This window comes from Protopterus annectens, chromosome 7.part0 (genome assembly GCF_019279795.1).
Source record: "Protopterus annectens isolate FY-2018-M chromosome 7.part0, PAN1.0, whole genome shotgun sequence".
Taxonomy (NCBI): domain Eukaryota; kingdom Metazoa; phylum Chordata; order Ceratodontiformes; family Protopteridae; genus Protopterus; species Protopterus annectens.
The window spans coordinates 1,404,605,512-1,404,625,947 of NC_056739.1; the positions used below are offsets into that span (position 1 = coordinate 1,404,605,512).

The 20,436-nt window shown below is 38.9% G+C and overlaps 1 protein-coding gene across 1 annotated transcript in view; it reads right to left on the minus strand.

Annotated features, from left to right (window-relative positions):
• DOCK3 (dedicator of cytokinesis 3) overlaps positions 1-20,436 on the minus strand; it is a 4,843,230-nt gene that overhangs the window by 3,154,777 nt on the left and 1,668,017 nt on the right. The window contains exon 4 of the mRNA XM_044077993.1: positions 7,225-7,280. Coding sequence (XP_043933928.1) covers positions 7,225-7,280 — 56 coding nt within the window. The remainder of the gene's footprint in view (positions 1-7,224; positions 7,281-20,436) is intronic.

Below are 20,436 nucleotides of genomic sequence, written 5' to 3' on the forward strand. Positions count from 1 at the left end.
GTCTTGGGTCTACCTCTCTATTCAAAAAACAAATCAAAGAACATCTTATTTCACATTGGCTATGTCCCTGTACCAATCCCGACTGAAACATATTCTAAATACAACTAAATTTTTTTTATCTTCTCACTAAGCCCCTACCTGATGCCTCTCTGGAGATGAGATTTAATCTTAAGTTATGCCTTAAATTATTCTATCCTTAGTTTTTTTTTATATCCTACTATGTTACTAGTAGAACTAGACATGTACATTTTAAATTTGTTTGTTATTCTCTCTTGAAATGTAAGACTGATAAGTTTCTGAAATGTTATTGCCTTGCCACTCTTGTACCATTTAGAAATCTATGTAGAAAATCTTTGATGTATTGTTAAATATTTTTGCTTTATTTATATTCATCACTGTAATTTTAACTGTACTGGAGCTTTTCTCCCCGGGCCTCTACTGTAAACGGATATATATCCAGCTAGACTAGCCCGGTCAACAAATGTAAAATAAAATAAAATAAAATAAATAAATAAATAATAAATAAAGAAAGGAGAATATTGACGTAAAAATAAATAAATTAAAATAATAAAAATAAACAATAAAACAATAAATGCATACAGTTCATAAGTACTCTATTAAAGATTGTTCCCTCTGTCACCGGTGAACACTTTATTTTGATCATTTGCATCTCCGACAAGTATTGGGGGGCAATGAAAGCAGTGGTGCACCCCAGTGAGGTCCTGGTGGAATTGGATAGAGACGGTTGTAATGTCCATTGGAAAGGCCGCTGTGTGCACAATGTTGCAAGAGTTTGGTCAACCCAGAGTTGTGTTGATTCGTTTTGGGAAGGGGGGCTGTACAATTTGGGAGTAGTCAAAATTTCTGACTCAAAAAACACAGCCTGACAGGCATGACATATTGAACTGTTGAAGGCGAAGAGCATGTGTTGGAGAGCCCTTGTAATTTGGTCTGAGATGCTACCCGGCTTGGTCTTGTGACAGGCAATTGCAGCACAGCATTAGAAAGGGCCTAGAAGTACAATAACAGGAAGGTTTACAAAACTGCTCCAGAACTCATTTTTTTGATAGTAAGACACATAGATTTGTAGGAGAAGGACCTGGTGTGGTGGGCAAGCCCATATTTGTGAGTTCTGGCAAGTTACAGACTTGGGTATACTGGATTCACATCACCTGGTTGCCTGTCTCCACAGATCATGGCATCTGGGTTGCAGGCATGCTTGGAGCCAGGTAAATGGGAGGCATAATAACTGAAGTATCACGAGCTAGGCAAGGACAAAAGGCAGGCAGGGAGTGAGTAGGTTACATAAATTTGTCTGCATAACTGTAACTGCTTCATAGTAAAGTGAATTGCCTATCCTGTGGTGGCTAAACAGAGCAGGCTCTTCGTCTCCCATAAAAGTGTGGTCATTGTTTGGTGGGACTGGAGGCAAAGAAATGCAGCTTTCAAAAGGCAAAGTCAGCTGTCCATTATACAGCACAACTGACCATCAACAATCAGGCTGCAACATAAATCGGAAGGGGTGAATGAGAAATCAAGGGTGCACAGCATGCATGCCACACTAGTCAGAAGGCAGAACAGAGAGCAAACCCCTTCCTCCTCTCACTCACAGCCAAGGTCTGACTGCTTATGGGAGGATAGGCCCCTCCCTTTCTCCTGCCATGGTGATCGCTTACAGTCTTCCACAGAAAAAAGGTGTGGGCCCTATGCAGCTGGGCAGGACTACATCACCAGATGGTGTAGTGGTTTCCTGATGAGCAAGCTCATATTTGTCACCCTAACAGACCAGGGTACACTGGATTCATGTCACCTGGTTGCTTGTTGTTGGAGGTCTTGGCCTCCAGATTCCAGGCAAGTTCAGAATCAGTTAAACAGGAGTGAGGATGAAAGTAACTATCTCATCATAAGCTAGGCAGAGACAATGGGCAGGCAACGAGTGAGTAACTTGCATAAATGTGACTGCCTAATTGTAACTAATTAATGGTAAAGTGCCTATCCTGTGGTGGCTAAATAAAGCTGGCTCTTGATCTCCCATACAACTATGGTCATCATCTGGTCATCTGGTGGAGCTGGGGTGGACAAATGGCTTCTGCACAACATCAGTATAAAATAACTATTTAACAGAAACCTTTCCACACTACATAGTTCACATGAGAGTCACTGAAAATTTGGTATGGAATTACTGACAAATGCTGACCTTATTATTAAGTGTTACCTTTAGTAAACATTCACCTGTGATGCAATTTTTAGTATTTGTATTGCAATTTACTACACAGTTACTTCTCTAAACTATTTCTTGAATGCAGCGGCTTCTGATTTTTAGGGTGTAGTTGATGTTTACAATTGCCTAATGGTAAGGCCACACAACAGCAGCTAGGAAACTGCATTTCAGAACAAACTTAAATAAAGACTACATTATTTAAGAAAAAAATTGGGTCCAAATTATTAACAACTGCCATAGTTATGATGCTTAATTCATTTTGTTTCAGACACTGTCATAACTGTCGGTCTCTGAATTATAACCTATAACTCCAAAAGCTGTAATTTCAGCAAACTAACTTAACAGCTTTGTCATTTTTCTCATGGGTTCATCGGTTCATAAGTAGGTACTAGGCTATCGGCCCAAGGGCCTATGTAAGCCTAGCCAGCAAGGTTCCATAGCTTACGCCACCCAGGAAAGGTATTTTGCTGTGCCACTGTCCAGCAGAGACACAGAAGTGATCCCTGAGGTGTATTTCCTATTTCCCATCCACTCATCAAGATTTTTCTTGAAGAGTGCTAATGAACTTTGCTTGACATAGATGGGTAGCTTGTTCCAGAGTATAGGAAGTCTCTGGGACAGGAATCTATCCCTCCAGCGTGTCCTGTTTATTGTGGTGACAAGGTTTAGGTCCCTAGAGCGTGTAGCTCGGAGGAATTGGGATTTTTTTAGGTGTAGCATGTCCAACAGCTCTGGGTTTGACATAGCTGTATATGTTAGGCAGAGATCAGCTCGGAGTAGGCGATATGCCACGGAGTAAAGCTGGAGTTTTTTGAGGTGGTCAGTGTAGGGCATTTGTTTGAGGCCAGTAATCCTCTTTGTGAGGTACTTCTGTGGCCTTTCCAGCTGCTGCAGATGTCTTGTGAGGTACATTCCAAAAGGAGCATTGTACTCTATAATGGGTCTAATGAGTGACAAGTAGAGGGGAACAATGACCTCTTTTTTTCTGGATGAGAACCCTTTTATGATGAGGTGTGTCATGCAGAAGGACTTCCTGACTACTGTGGTGATGTGACTATCAAAGGAGAGACTACTGTCCACCTGGATCCCAAGGTCTCTTATCACGCATTCGGTGTTAAGTAGAATGCTGCCTATGTGGTAGTTCATGGGTACAGAGTTTTTCCCAAAGGGGATGACACTGCACTTTTTGGCACTGAGCTTGAGGCCATGGCTCTGACACCAGGCATCTGTCTCAGTGAGGCCCTTCCGTAGGATGTCCACATCATTTGGGGACTTGACTATGGCTCCTAGTTTGCATTCATCTGCGGACTTCATTAGCCAGAGGCCTTCTGTGTTAGCCTGTACTTCAGAGAAGTAGATATCAAACAGGAGAGGTCCCTGGATGGAACCCTGTGGTACTGCACTTGTCACCCATTTGAGGTCAGATTTGGAGTCTGCAACTTTTACAGTGTGGGTTTTGTCAGTGAGCCAGTTGGCAACCCATCTTGTTATGTAGGGATTTATACCTAGTTTAGTGAGTGTAGCTATAATTCCAGAATGGGGGATGGTGTTGAAAGCCTTGGCGAGGTCAAGATAGGCTGTGTGAACCACCTTACCCTCATCCACGGCTTTGGTGACTGCCTCAAAGAAGTCGATCAGGTTCAGGAGGCATGATCTGCCTTTCGCAAACCCGAACTGGGTGGGATCCAGAGTTTGGAGGTTACCAATGTCTTTGTTTATGAGTTCCATGATGGTACATTCCATGGCCTTGCAAACCAGGCCCGTCAGGCTAATAGGTCGATAGTTCCCGGGATCAGTGGTGGCTCCCCCTTTGTGGAGTGGGATAATTGTTGCTGTGCACCATTCAGTGGGCACAAAGCCTGATGCGAGGCTATTATTGAACATGGTGCTTAAGTGGGGAGCCAGTTCGTTCTGAAGTTCATGTAAAACGCAGCCTGGGATGTTGTCCGGTCCCATGGATGCTGTGTTTTTGGCTTTAGAGAGTGCAGCTCTTACCTGCGTAGTTGTGATTACAGGGACTCTGCATTCTTCCTGTATAGATATGGGCCCTTTAGGGGGTGAGAGGGGGGTAAAGTTAGCACTGAACCTATCTGCCAGGATGTTGGCAATATCAGTTGGTTCTGTAATTTTCATGCCTTTGTGTTGTAACTCAGAGCAGATCTGGGTGTTGCCATCTAGATTCTTGACATAGCTATAGAATGCAGACTAAAACAATTTTCATACATCCCCAAATTACAGTTTTACATGCACTGGGCAATATCTTAAAAAAACGAAGCATTCAAAAACTTTTGCTCATTGTATATGCTTATATAATACTTACTTGACAGTTTTCTGAAACAGCACTGTAAAACCATAAGCTGTGAACATCAATTTATTTGCCAGTTTTTCAGTTATAAATGGCATGTCTTGAGGTTATCTAATCATATATATGACCTAATCAATTTCTTTGGACTGCCTCACTTGCACTCATGCAGTTAGCAATGATACATTTATATTTATATCTCCCATGTCTTCCTATATGAATCTACATTAATTCACGCAGTTCTTTACTTGAGTTGTAGCTATGTTACTGTGCTTTGATGCTGTTATTCCTACTATACAAGTAGGAAAATATACTACGGCTAATGATATGTCCCAGTTTGCAGTTGTTTTCAAACATTTTTTTTTTTGGCTCCAGCAAGTATCTGCTAAAAGTATCCAAATGCACTCCACATGCTTTAATATTCAAAACATTGTTTAATATCACCTCAGACATGGGATAAACAGTGTAATGTTCTGGCAACCTGGTTATTACTTTTTTATTTCTGTTATTCTGTTGAACTGATCAATCATAGGCCCATGTTCTAACTTAACTCATGCTCTCACCTCTGCTTCAGTAATACAAACATCTGGTCTGAACATACTATAAAAAATCACTGAACAGTGCAACAGGGCTGCCTTCAATTCCTTTGAAACCATGAGAAATTATAGTTCGCATTAGAGCCTCCTCCTCCTTTTCTGTGAATGTACGAATCACGGCTGAATTCTAAAAACAGACTGCAATTATCTGCAATAGCTGGCATTAGTGACAACTCAGATAAAGCCAAAGCATCCTGCCAGTTGCATTTGAACATCTCGAAAAGATGAGAAGCTACAGAAAATGTGCACAAGAAGAAATGAATTCCGCTGCATGGAAACTACTGCAGATTACGTGATAATCATACTGTGCAAACACAATTAGCTCTCTTTGACCCCTAAATGCAACACATTAAAACAGTGCTCTCAGAAATCGCAATATATGAAAACTGCAGTTTTATCTCTCTTAGCCTGTGTAGCATTAAATACATGTCCAGAAGAAATCTGTCATTTGGGCAAAAGTTAGTCTAAGCATACAGTGTGTTTTCTAACTGCTTTCCCTGGCACTTTCAACCATGCAAGCAAGCTTGGTGTCAGTCTTCAGGATTCATAAGAGTAGTTCCAGCATAATTAACAAAAAGTAAACCAGAATAAATTTAAATATGCCACTAGATGCATTTTTTTGACCGTGATGAGTGTTTGCCTTATGTGTATAGGGTCTGCTAGTAAAGCTCGTAATAAATCATATCTGAAGTTCTGAACTGACATAAGTTTCACATGAATTAGTACAGTAGAAGGGCAAGTAGAAAATCTTTTTAGCCCCTGGATTTTACAGACTCACTAGCCATAGTGGCTAGTTGCTACAAAATATTTATTGCCTTATTTCTACATAAAATGCAATATCATCCATAAAAATTCAAGTCATTGTAACTAAAATAATAGATAATATCCATTCCCTTGGCCAAGAAAGCACTGCTAAAACATGTATTGGTTCTGGGGATATTTCAAATTAACATGAAAATGTTACTCAAACAATATTTTATGGTAAGCAGCCATGACTTCTCTAGCATAAATTGAGGACTGTGGGAAGAAAAAGAACTCCAGTTCCCTGAAATATCAAATACGTTTCATTGTTTACTGCAGATCTGGAAAACACAGACTTAAAAGAAGGAACATGCAGCAGAGGTATTGCATTCTATAATATTTACATTCCAGAGATATGAGAGAGCTCAAACGGCTTCTGACAAGCACAGACAGCAGGCTAGCAGGTTGTCTTTCCAACACACAAGCAACAACTCTTAAACAGGCTATTAATTTCCAGACAACTCATTTGAATGCAAGTCCTTCTCTCTGCAAACATTTCCTTTAGCAATATATACAGATGATGCACACAGAACAAGAGAACAGAAAAAAGCCCCATAAACTGTCTAGCTAGTTGAAATCAGAACATACCAAATAAACTAAAGATACTCCATTTTATGCTTTGCCAGTGAACTACCATCCATAATAAATACTCATCATATGCACACATGCACGCATGCACAGACACACACACACACACACACACACACACACACACACACACACACACACACACACACACACACACACACACACACACACACACACACCTCTAAATACCCCAGCTTAGTTTTTAGTTTGAAAAGCAAAAGGCCTATTGTCAAGCTAGTCAGCAACTGTGTATTTATATATTTAATATGTATTTTTTTCACCATAAAAAGCAAATTTTGTGGCTTGAACTACAACATTTCTATTATCCAAATATTAAACAATTAACAATCTCATGAGCAATGATGTTTAAAATTCTCTGCTGTACAATGCTGCATTTGGCATTAATACAGGGATCACAAAGAAGAATCCACATCCACAAAGCTAAGGTGCATATTTAAATCTGCATTTGTCCATGAAGACATTTCTGCTTTCCCTACATAGTTTGCTTATCCTTGTTTTCCAAATACGCAGGCCTGCTCTCCACAGTTTCAAATTTCTTTCAACAGCAAATAAACGATAACAAGATGCTTAATGCCAGAATGAGTTAAACGATCAAAGATAATCATGGTCGCAACCTCCATCTACATCACTGACAATACAATGCTCACTTTATAAAGAAATAATCCACTTTGCTCTTCATATCAGTTAACACTTACCCTCTGTTGCTGACGACTGCCTTTTTCAAATGAATGTAGTTTGCTGGAAAAATCCCCTGCAAAAGAGAACATTTCACCTGTCACAATATGAATCACGTATCTTGGAAGAAGGAACAAAACAGTATAAAAAAATCCCGTATTCATTCTGTTCATAACCAAATAAGTGAAAAGCAACAAAAAGACCATGCCTTTTCATCACTGAACTATATGCTACACAGATGGGATGCTCTTCAGGATCTGGCATAAATGCTGAAATTTAAAGTTCCAGCAGTGGTGAAAAAAGGATGAAATCACAAGACAGCTACAGTCTATTCATACCACACAGCTTGAAGTCATTATATGATACTCTAGTTTTAATTCAGCCAGAGCAGACACGCCGACTGTTACTGTGCAAGTAGGTAGGCAAACTCAACTTGTGTGGAGGGGAAGATGGGGTGGGTGGAAGATGTCTAAAGGTAAAAAAAAAAAAAAGTATTTTGGCAGCCACAAAAAAAAAAAAAAAAAAAAAAAAAGAAATTCTAATTGTCCATTAACAGAATTTTGTATCATTGCATTCTGCTAGTATCTTTTTAAAATAATTTATTATTGTGCTGTTATTTACAGAACTATTTACATAGAAAATGTATTTAACCACTAGGAACGGCTCATATGAAGCACTATCTACTGAAATGCTGACTGCAGAAAGGATTGATGCATGTATGTTTCCCAAAATTGTGCTGTCTAGCTACCTCAGCCCTACCATTTATGGTTCACCTTGGAATGATAAAGTTCAGGCTCTTGCGCAAGTTCTTGTCCCATTATGACAGACCAGTAACAAAACTGATAGCCACCAACAAAATATTTATGAAATCAGCATCTCAGCAACTAGAAACAGATCAGTAATACTATAGTACATATCACAAAAAAGCATTGTAACACTCATCTACTACTGACCAGTACTGGATTAGAACTTAATGACACAGACAGAAAAGACTCCATAACTTGTAATGTTTTGCAGAAATATACAGTGCTTGATCTATAACATTGATATCTAAAAGAGAAGCACATTGATCGTCTGTCATTCCCAACTACAGCACTCATATGATTGGTACTGCTAAAGGGGAAGGAGCAATGCAGCAGAACTTTAGATAAAAAAAAAACTTTTATTCAATTTTATACATAAGCACTTTCATCTCAAAACATATAAGACTTCATTAAACTACCAAAAGACATTGAAAGCTTTTTTTAAAAGAAACAATCACATGACATTTTCTGCCAAAATTCTTAGTGACAGACGGAACCACCAATAAATACAGTAGAATCTCAGTTAACTGGCACGGGGATTGACAGATGCCAGATAACTGTAGTTTCTGGTTGCTTGAGAGTTACTATTAAAAACAGGCCTGACTAATACTGTACCCTATACTATTTGTTTGGTTTTACTTGTTCTCAGGTTGGGGAGACAGGGAATTTATTTCTATCTTCCTTTTAAATACTCTAAAACTCTAAAAACACAAGGTATGTTTCTGCAGGTAGAAAACAGAAAGTGCAACACATGAAAATTGTACTGTACTTCTTCAATGTTTTTTAGCTGGTTGCTTGAGAGCACCGGTTGCTTGAGTTCCAGTTAATTGAGTTTACTGTATAAAAATATTAAATCCAATAAAATTAAAATCAATACAAATTCAAACATAAGCCTAAAAAGAATGAATAAATAAATGTATATATGAAAAATACAAACAGATAATATTTGCTTCACCTATAATATGCTCTTAATTTCAGTAAAGGAGAAATGGAAACTGTCCCATTGATACTGGGAAAGCACCCAGCATTCAAACCAAGCTGCCAAGCAAGCTCCCTCTTTTCCAGTTTCACACACCACGGTCCTCCTCTGAAACTTTGGATAACCTGTTCAACTACAAAAAACTTGAAAAAATGAAGTGGGTATGACTTTACATGTTTGGCAAGGGCATTCATTATGTTACCATTCTTAAGGTCTAGTAAATGTTTTATACATTCTTAGTTTTAGCTGTCTTTCAGTTTTTCCTACATAGAAACACAAACAAGACTGACAAACTGCAACAAATACAACACCCATTGCTGTATAATTTAACTTAGCCTGTATACCAAAGGTATTCCCATGAATGACAAAAGCATCCCCACAAGAACACATTTGCAATAACTACACCTAGAACATTTAAACATCCTTTTATTTGAGTCATTGAAACTACTACTCTCAGATTCAAAAAATGACTTAAAACTCAGACCTTTTCTGCAAACCACAATGGGGTGATCCCCCAATCTTTCAGGACTCAACGAGTTTTCATTTACAAGTGCCACGCATCAATTCTTACATAAAATAGATCTAATACAATTACTATCATGGGTGAAAGTGGTAGTAAAATTATTACCAAAAATAGGTTTAACCAAAGGTGCCATGCCTACAGCTTGAACAGCAGAACAATTATTACCAGATGAACCCCCAGTGAGTATAGGGAAAAAATACTAGGTATCTCTTTTTTCATATAGCCTCACTCATTACGTTGTCAGTAAAAGACTCTGGGTACCTGTGATGCCCCTGCACTGACCCAGTAATCAACAGGCCCCAATCATCACCACTGGCAATAGTGAGGGATGTACACAATGGGGGGCATCAAAGGAGCTTTCACCTTGTCTCCTGCCTTGCCTACCTTTTGATACTGCTTGCAGGACCTGCAGTACACTGCTACATCTCTGGAAATCCCAGGTCAATAAAAGTTCTGCATAATATGCCTATTTATACATTTTCTGTCCATATGACCTGTAAAGGAAATATCATGGGGCTATGGCTAGACGTGCCAGATGGTAGGCTCTGGGCACTACCAACTGCAGTATTCTCTCACCCTCTAGCCCTCCCTCAGAGGTCCTCTCTCTATACAGTAACCCTTTGTCCCAGTATACAGATTCCCCCTTCCCTTGAAAATCAGGTGCCTCACTACCTACCTCCATCTAGCCTGTAATGTAGGATGTGAGAGCTGAGCCTGCCTCAACTCTCTCTTAGTAACCCTTCCCAGCTTATCTTCCACAGGAAGTCTGGTACTCTCTGACACCAGTGCCTCACTGTCAGCCTGGGTACTACTACTCACCTCTGCCTTTGCAGTCACTCTGACCATTAGAACATCAGTACCCACAAGCAGCTGTGGCTCACCTTCAGTCTCACTGCTACAGGGTAGCTGCCTCTCTGAAGTACCCACCTCACCAGTGCTGGCTATGAGTGTGCGGTCTCTCTGGGTCTCCCCCAGGCTACCAGACCCACATGCTTGTCTCCAAGCCTGACTGCATGTAACTGCATGCACACACAGTATTGCATTATCATAATCATTCCCTATCAGGACATCTACAGGGATATCCTCAAACACACCTACTTACTGGCTTCCTTTTCCAACCTCCAGTCAAGGTGAACCCTAGCCAAAGGTATTTGGAATGGAGTCCCTCCTAAAGCTCTGAATGGAATAGACTGCCCAAGCAAGTAATGCTCCTCTGTAACTACTCCAGGCTTCACAGTGGTTAGGTGAGAGGCTGTGTCTCTCTTAGCAATGGCCTTTTTCCCATCCACTAAGATAGGATATAACCTCTTGTGACACTTTGGTACTCTTGTTGTCTTGAGACAACTTACTGCTGGCATTTTGTCATTCCCACTTAATCTCCCACGTTTTGTTCCCCACCTTGGCTCCATGGACATCTGTATGCTACATGGCCCAACTGGTTGCATTTAAAACATTTAACCCTTGGGTCTAGACATGTACCTGGACTTGTGGCTTCCCTTGCTACTGGCAGACTCTGTTGGGGCAGTCTGGCCTGCTCACAATGAGTTACCTTAGACCCATGAGCAGCACTGGGTGTCCCTTTCCTCTGCAGTGATGCCCTCCTTGCTAGGTATAGGTCTCCCTTCTTCCCCAACTCATCTGTAGTAGTGCATTGTCTATCAGCTAACCAGATTTTCATGTCCTAAGGTAAAGTGCTAAGTGCTTGTTCCCTCATCAAAAGTCTGCCAGCCCTTCAAAAGTGGTGGCCTGGCATCCACTCACCCACCTATGAAAATAAGTGCTTAGTTCAGCTACATATTCACACATACTTTCATTTGCCTTGTGTCTATGCTCATGAAACTTTTTCCTATAAGCTTCAGGTGTTAACTTAAAACATTCTAGCAAACAGTTTTTTTACAATATTATAATTTAAATAATCAGTATCAGATGGTTTAAAAATAACAGTTACAGCTTTACCATGGAGTAAGGAGGTCAGGAACCATACCCAGAGCCCTTGCTCAACATTATACTGTTTACAGACCCTCCCAAACATATGAATGAAACTATCAAACGTATCCCCCTCTGTAAACTGTAGAAGAAATTTATTGACCTTTGTTGCTTCTGAGGTTCGGTTACTCCCTTTCCAACTACCTCCATGACTCTGGTGAAAAGTCAGGATCTCCTTTTCATGTTGCCTCTGCCTCTCCTTCTCCTCAGCCTCCAGCCATCACAGTTTCTCATTTTTCTCAGCCTCAAGACATCTTGGTTTCTCTGCTGCTTCTATTTCCATGTGCTTGGCCTCCAGATCAAGCCTCTTTATCAGACGGATTTTTAAGTCTTCTGTGGAAAGGTCGAACTATCCATTTTTTGAGAGTTGTACATTTTCTCAGCATCAAGACATCTCAGTTTCTCTACTGCTTCTATTTCCAAATACTTGGCCTCCAAATCAAGCCTCTTTATCAGATGGATTTTTAAGTCCTCTGTGGAAAGGTTGAGCTATCCCTTTTTCGAGAGTTTTACATCTCCACGGCCAGTCTGATTGTCCTCCTGGTTGCTATTCTATGATACATCTGTGACTAAAGCTGCAATCATGTCTGCTTTCATCAGGTTGGCATGGGCCAGTTCTTTAGTCTGGCACATTTCAGCCAATTGGATCCTTGTCAGCTTTGCCATACTCCTCTGATGACATACTTGGCTGCTCTCCCTGACTAACTAAGCTAACAAAAAAATAAAGCAAGTGTGATATGAACTCCGAATGTTCACTGTGTAGCTGATTGAGAGTACAAACACCTTCAGTGACCACTGTACACGGGCTACAAGAATTCAATATCCACACCACTACAAGCTAATTAATATGTGAGGTGGCTAACTCACCACTTTCAACCAGTTAATGTGTGATGTGGATATCCCACCACTATCAAGCAATTAATATGTGACGCCCCAGTACTGGCCAGTAATTAAGGAGCCTTGATCCTCACCACTGGCAACAGTGAGGGACGTACATAATGGAAGGATTACAAGTACACACACAGTAAAGTACAATTTCCATTAAGAGCACACAGAGGTCACAGTCAGTCTGGCACTGGTTTCTCCCTCTTTCTGCAGATCCCCAATAAGACTCCCACTGGCACAGCTATAGGGTTGAGATTTCAGCTAAGTGGCCAAGCTAAGACCTCCAGCACTCTCTCTGTTCAATCAGTGCTTCATGTCCCTGCCCAAGTAGCTCACACACACACACACACACACACACACACACACACACACACACACACACACACACACACACACACACACACACACACACACACACACACACACACACACACACACATACACTTTGAGATTTGATCTATATACAAACACACGCATACACCTGAGGAAGGCTGGCACAGGTTTACTAGCTACGCCCCCTTCAGCCTAGACTATAAGGTAGTACCAGCTGCCACCAGCCACTCTTAATTATCATCTACTATAAGGCCCTCACAACGGGTGTCCAATCCTACTGTGTAACTTTACTATTATCCACATGGTAGTTTTGACCAAGACTTGCAAGGCTATTTAGGAGTGGCCTGTACAGTGTCACCAAATACATATGCAAGTACTTTAAGAGTTTAAATATGTCTCACAAATATCAGCCACAAAGATAGGTTTAAACATATTTAATAATAAATAATAAGAGAACAAGACAATACTCAGAAAACAAACACAGTTACTTCAAAGTTCAAAATCACAGGAAATATTTTAAAACAACATTGCAGGACAGTCTCAAATAAATACAGAAAACATCTAACCTAATCTTTACTATATTCCTATCTATATCTAAAAGAAATTACTGTACCCTGGTTACTTACTATTAGCAAGGCAAGTGCAGATGATGGTGATGATGCATGATTCCAGGTCAAAGACAATGTATGAAATGCATAGTCTCTCTCTGAGAGAGTTCTTAAATTAATATGAAACATTACTGCTGGGTCAGCTTGGATGACTTCACTCTTTGTCACCTGACTTCAGTTCCCAGGCTAAACAGATATTAACAGAATTCTAACATTTCTGTGTGAGACATACATATCTCTCAGAAGTTTGCAGAACAAGGAAGTCATAAAACAAAAAACACTGTTATATTTGAAAACTAGTAATTATTTCTGTTTCAAGACAATACAAAACTTCTAGCTCTAGACATTGTATCTGCTTTAGAACTGAAACTGGGAGATAACACAATTGTAAGACACTTTAATGTCAACTTATTTTCTTAAAGTTTTGCAAGTTAACTCTGTAAGTTCCAGCTTCTGCTATTAAAAGATAGGTTTGCACAGTATATAGTTTATATACATTTTTGTTCTTTTCCAGTAGGGTACACTGTGGACACATCCTTGAAGCTCCGTACTGTACAAACCCTGCTCAACACACACTTTTGCACCAGTAGTTTAATATACACATAACATATAGTTCTCTTACATTTGTAAGACAAGCATATGAATCATATTGATATTCACAAATGAAATATGATTATTTATAGTTGGGCTTGCAGTATTTTGGTTTGCCACTGTACCCTCTACTCATGAACATAGTTTGCAGTTGTTTCTTTTAAATACATTTCATTGTCTTTTGGTAGTTCATCTGATGAAGTCTTTCATGATTTGAGATGAAAGCGCTTATGTATAAAAATGAATAAAATCATTTTTTATCTAAAGTTCTACTGCGTTGCTCATTCCCCTTTAGTGATATTGATCTTATCTGTTTGTGAACCGATTTGTATCTTGGATTTCCAGTTACAACTTCTGAATGGAGTGGACCAGAATGACATAACATCTAAATGATATTATAAAGAAAGTTACCAGCAAAAAGACCACTCAGCATCTGACTAGCTGCAGGTCAGATGAATCGAGGAAAACTAGGAATGAAAATGCCAAAACAAAAATATATCACACTTAATGCCAGTTTCTCAGACAGTAAAATTTCATGTTTGATGTTTTCTTTGCAAAGCAGGAAAAAAATAAAAATAAAGAATAGAAAAAAATGGAAGGGGTTGGCTTATGAGGGCAAAAGTGATTCATACCAGTCAATTTACAAAAGTAAGGTTCAAGAAACAAATTAAACTCAAGGCAGACAAAGTAATGTCTCATAAATGAGTTCTATAATAAAAATTAAAAAAGACAAGAGAATACATTATCCATTTTAATAAATTATGAAAAACAGTGTTGTACTAAAAGAATGGAGTGGGCAGGTGTGAATATTCTTTGCAAAGTTGGAGCCAGACCTTTAAAGAAAAGTACAACTATTTTGACTATTTTCAGTGATATAGGAAATGATAGATCTGCTTTCTTCCCTGTGTGCATAGCATGTAGATGACCATCAGCTGTCTGGCCTCACCATTTTACCCCATGTTCTCTGTTCTAACCCCCCCAACAGAGCATGTACAGCACCAGTAGTGGTATGGGCAGGGGAAAGTGAAGCTGAAGACCATGTAGTATAACATACAATATATAACTCTACGTCTTGGGGACTTTAACATAGACTGGCTCACCTGCTCAGCTGAATCTCCCCTCAACCATATAAATCTCTTCGGCTTTAATCAAATAATAACTACACCTTCCAGGATTAATAAACCCTCAAACCATGAAAGTATTTTAGATTGGATACTTATTAACAGTCACCCCCATTTGTATAAATCTGGCACCATCCCTGATGACTTCAGTGACCACTACCTCACATACATTATTAAACACAAGACAGGGAACATACACCAAGCCAAATATAAAACCATTAGAAACAACAAAATCTTCAACCCTATTAACTTCCAAAAAGAACTTAGCTCTGTTAACTGGTCAGTCCTAAAGCATCGACCACTAGCAAAAGGTGTAGCCTACTTTAATGCTAAATTCCTGACCATACTTGACTCTCACGATCCCCCTCGCACCATCAGAGCTAAATCTAATATGGCAACCTGGATTTCTTAGGGAATGAAATAAAAAATTACGCTTAGGAATAAAGCCTAGAATACCCCCCCCCCCCCGACCATCTGAGCTACCATCAGCTGAGAAATAATACAAAAAATCCAAACTACTTGACAAAAAAAACTACTACAGTAATTTCCTACAACAAAAAAAACAGTTGGATCCCCAAAAGTTCTGGGCAGGTATAAACCAAATCCTGCACCCAGGTCAATCTACCACTCCCACCCCAACTAATAAAGCCCAGGAATCCCCAGAAAATATTGCTAATACCTTTAATAAATTTTTCACAGAAACAATCCAGTCCCTAGATAAAAAACTTACAACGACAAGCACCATTACTATGCTAAACACCCCTACTACCTATCACTTTTTCAACCTCCAAACAGTTTCTATCAACTTCATTTGTGCCCTAATCAAAAAATTAAAACCGACCACCCCATCAGACGACCTCCTACTAGCAGAGTACTTACAAAATGCTGCAGAAGCCATAGCGTATCCCATTGCCGTCCTAATCAATAGAACCCTAACAGAGGGCACTATCCCAACCATCTGGAAAGTATCCCATGTCATACCACTACATAAGGGAGGAAGTTCTACAGAACTATCCAATTAGAGACCCATAGCCATCCATTCACCACTAGCAAAGATCATGGAGAAATGTGTCCACAATACTAGTTAACTCCCAACATGGATTCAGGCCTCACCACAGCACAACTTTTGCCCTTCTCTCTTTCACTAATGCTATCCACCAAAATCAGAATAACAATATGCTTTCATCTGCCCTTTTCCTGGACCTATCTAAGGCCTTTGATATGGTCGACCACTATCTTCTTTTACAAACACTTAAAACCATTTCCCTGGACAACCTTGCCATTCAATGGTTCCATTCCTATCTAAGTGGTAGACAACAAGCTGTCCTTTGGCAGGATAAACTGTCCACCCTACTACCTCTCACCCTCGGAGTCCCCCAGGGGTCTATCTTAGGTCCTCTACTCTTTTAAATTTTCATTAATAACCTTCCCACAGCCATCCCTGAAGCAAACTGTGTCCAATACGCGGATGACTCCACACTGATCTGTACTGCCTCTTCCATGTTTATCTTACAAAACTTAACCCAGAATATATTTTGCACAGTTGAAAACTGGCTCGCTAATCACCACTTGCTTTTAAACACAAATAAAACTAAACTACTCCTCCTTCACCCCAACAGTAGATCTACCCCCCTCACCTACTCCATAACCTCTACCAATGGCTCCTCCATCACTCCTGAGACCAATACTAAGCTCCTAGGTGTCATAATTGACAATAATCTCAAATTCAACCTTCACATCAATAAAACTATCAAAATCATTAATAAAAAATGTGGCCTACTATGTAGAAATAAATCCTTCCTAATCCCAGTAGCTAGGACCGCCACCACCCGAACCCACCTATTCTCAACTCTTGTCTACGCTTCCCCCATTCTCGCCAATTTGAATAAAACTGACCTAAATAAACTTACTCACAGCTATAACCATATAGCTAGATTTGCCATGGGCTCTTCATACAAGACCCATCATTGCCTTAACCTTAAGCCCCTTGGATGGCTCGAATTACCCACATTAATCCAGTTTAACCAGCTCATTATCACCCACAAAATATTATACAAACCCAAAAACACTCCAGCTCTAACAAACATCCTAAAACCATATCATAATCACACACCACTCAGATCATCCAACAAATCTCTTGTCCAAACTCAAAAAGCAACTAATGCTGCTGGTGACTCCCTGTCTGTCAACTTTGTTGGAAAAACATGGAACTCTCTCCCAACTATTCTTACTCAGGAACCATTGCTAAACCAGTTCAAAAAAGGCCTCAAACAATACCTTCTGGGACATTGGCTCTGTCCCTGTATCAACCCTGACTAACTCGTACCCTAAACCATCTGTCTTATGCAAGCCACTTCTATCTTCCTTATTTACTGATAGCAGCCACATCTGTCTGATATGTAACAAAAGTCGTTATACTCCCTCTCTAAGACCATAGAGTACACAGAGTATGTAATTTTGTAAATAAGCTGTAAGTAACCTGCAAATAGTTTCTACTTCATTATGTACTGCTTAATAACTCTTGCATATAATCCTGCTTCTACCTTATCCAACATTTATTTTGTAATCACTCTCACTTTTGTGTAAGCCCCCTCTACAGGGACACCTTTATAAGTATTGAATAGATATTATTGTTTTTTATAAGTGGAATTGCTTATTTTTTGTAACCCAGAGCTTTTCTCCCTGGGCTTCCACTGAAAATGGACATGTATCCAGTCGGACTATTCCGGTCAACAAATGTAAAATAAATAAAAATGACATACAATAGTCCTGCTGCCAGGCAATTTTTTAGAGATGCCATAAATGGCTTGAATTAGTGACATGATGCAAGTAATGTTAGTTAGCTTTGGCTCTCTTCATCTCTGGTACTGTAGATTAATGGCACATTGCATTATGATTGTGGCACATACTTATCACTGGCCCCTCCCAGTGTGGGCAAGCTGGCAAAGACAGTCTTTTTCAACCCTCCTCCCTGGAAGGGAACTACTTCTTAATAAAAGTTTTGTAACTGCATTTTTTTGCAGGGATGCAAGTGCCCCAGCACCCAACCTCCCCCCCCCCCATTACTTATTAATACTCTCTCCATGGTCACACAACTGTGGAGAAAAAAGAAAACTAGTGATTGTCTATGAGAAACAGCAGCTGAACTAGAACTTGCATAAACATGATTGGCAAGGTATAGGCTCACCCACTTTACATGCAGATACTGGTAACAATACTTTTCAGAGAAGGCAAGACCCCACCCAACATAAAATTATTTAGGGGTAACATGGACTCATACATCTGAACAAAAGACAAAATAACAAAAAACAAAACAAAGTAAATGCAAGAAAATAAAAAAAAAAAATGCTCTAATGTGGTTTTAGCAGCTTCAGTGCTACGGCTTACACAATCATGTTTGCCACAATTACTGTATATGTCAACAGAACACAGTCTAGCATTTTAAGTATATATTAGAAGCAAAGCTCATCCAGGTTTCATGCATATTCGCTGCATGATACGTTTAGGAAGAAGTAAACTTACCAGTGTTTTTGCTTGTTTTTTCCTTCATAAAGCTGGTCTTATTGAGTTCCAAGGTTAACGGCTAATTATCTCTACTGGTTAGGGTAATACTAACACTCTCTGAACATTAACTTGGATTTCTCCCACGTCATTATATAGGTTTGGGTTATTCTATGCCACCCAATGACTATGCACTTCTGCTGATGTGCCTTTGCTGAATCTTTGAACTTTTTTTTATTGCCAGCTGTCTGAATATTTGAAAGAAATAACTTCCACAGCTAAAGTGCAGGCTTTTTAAAGCCTTTATTGCAAAACATGCTAAATGATATGCAGACCTCAAGCAGTAGCTTGCTAGAAGAAAGCAATTCTTTGCTAGGAACTAGTTCACTTGATTATACCTTTGAGATGCCCGCAAGTGTTGTTGCAGAAAAATTTATGAATACAGTTCAACTGCTTGAATTCCCGTCACTGTTATATTCCTGACAGCTTCAGTTTTTGCAGTGCTGTAAGTTCTAAGGGAGGCCCAAAGCAACTTTATCATGCTGTGTTACAGTTTCTTTTTTTTTTATTTTATTCATTTGTTAACTGAGTAAACCCACTAGGCTATAGTCTGTTTTCAGGGGTGACCCAAGGCCACGGTCTGGTTAAGTGATTTGCTCAGTCACAAAGTAAGCAAATGGCAGCTAAGAAAATCCAACCTTTCCACAAGGCTATCAGCATTGTGTGTGTATTTTATGTTATACACAATATACTTAATGAAGATCTGTCACTGAGTCAATGAGCTACGTCTTTTTTAATTTGTATTTATTTATTTTTTAAATAGGTAAATGAACGGGTCTTTCTTAGATTTTTTTTTTTGCTGCAATCCTTGGAAAAAGAGCAACTACATCTCTCTCTCTTTATGTGTATGTGTGTGCGCGTGTGTTGTGTGTGTGTGTGTGTGTGTGTGTGTGTGTGTGTGTGTGTGTGTGTGTGTGTGTGTGTGTGTGTGTGTGTGTGTGTGTGTGTGTGTGTGTGTGTGTGTGTGTGTGTGTGTGTATATATATATATATATATATATATATATATATATATATATATATATATATATATATATATATATATATATATATATATATATATATATATATATATATATATATATATATATATATATATATATATATATATATATATATATATGTATATACCAACCCAAAAACTTCCAGCACTACACAGGAGACGTAGGCAGCATGCTGTTCAAAATGGCTTTATTGTGAACATATATATAATCTATGTATATATATATATATATATATATATATATATATATATATATATATATATATATATATATATATGCAGCAGTTCCCTTTAGAATGTCGAATTTCCAAAACTTTGAATTTCATATGGTCGAGACCATTTGATCAAAGTTTTGAAATCTCGAAATTCTGAATGGAGATCTGCATACAGCACAGAACGGGAGATTTCCCGTTTTCCTCTCTGTAGTGCGATCTCAGAGTTGTTATATTTAATTAGCGGGGGTGTGCAGGGGGTTTGCCACCCTGCATAAATGTTGAGAAACTTGGTTTTGTATTTTTTTTGGATTCATTTCAGAGTTTCGAGATTTCAAAACTTCATTCATATGGTCTCTACCATATGAAATTTGAAGTTTTGGGAATTCGACATTCTGAAGTGAATCCATATACATATATACATATATATATATATATATATATATATATATATATATATATATATATATATATATATATATATATATATGTGTGTGTGTGTGTGTGTGTATGCATATATACATTCACACAAACACACACACAAATATATATTATATATATATATATATATATATATATATATATATATATATATAGTGCGTATACACATAGAAGAGTGTGGTTGCCA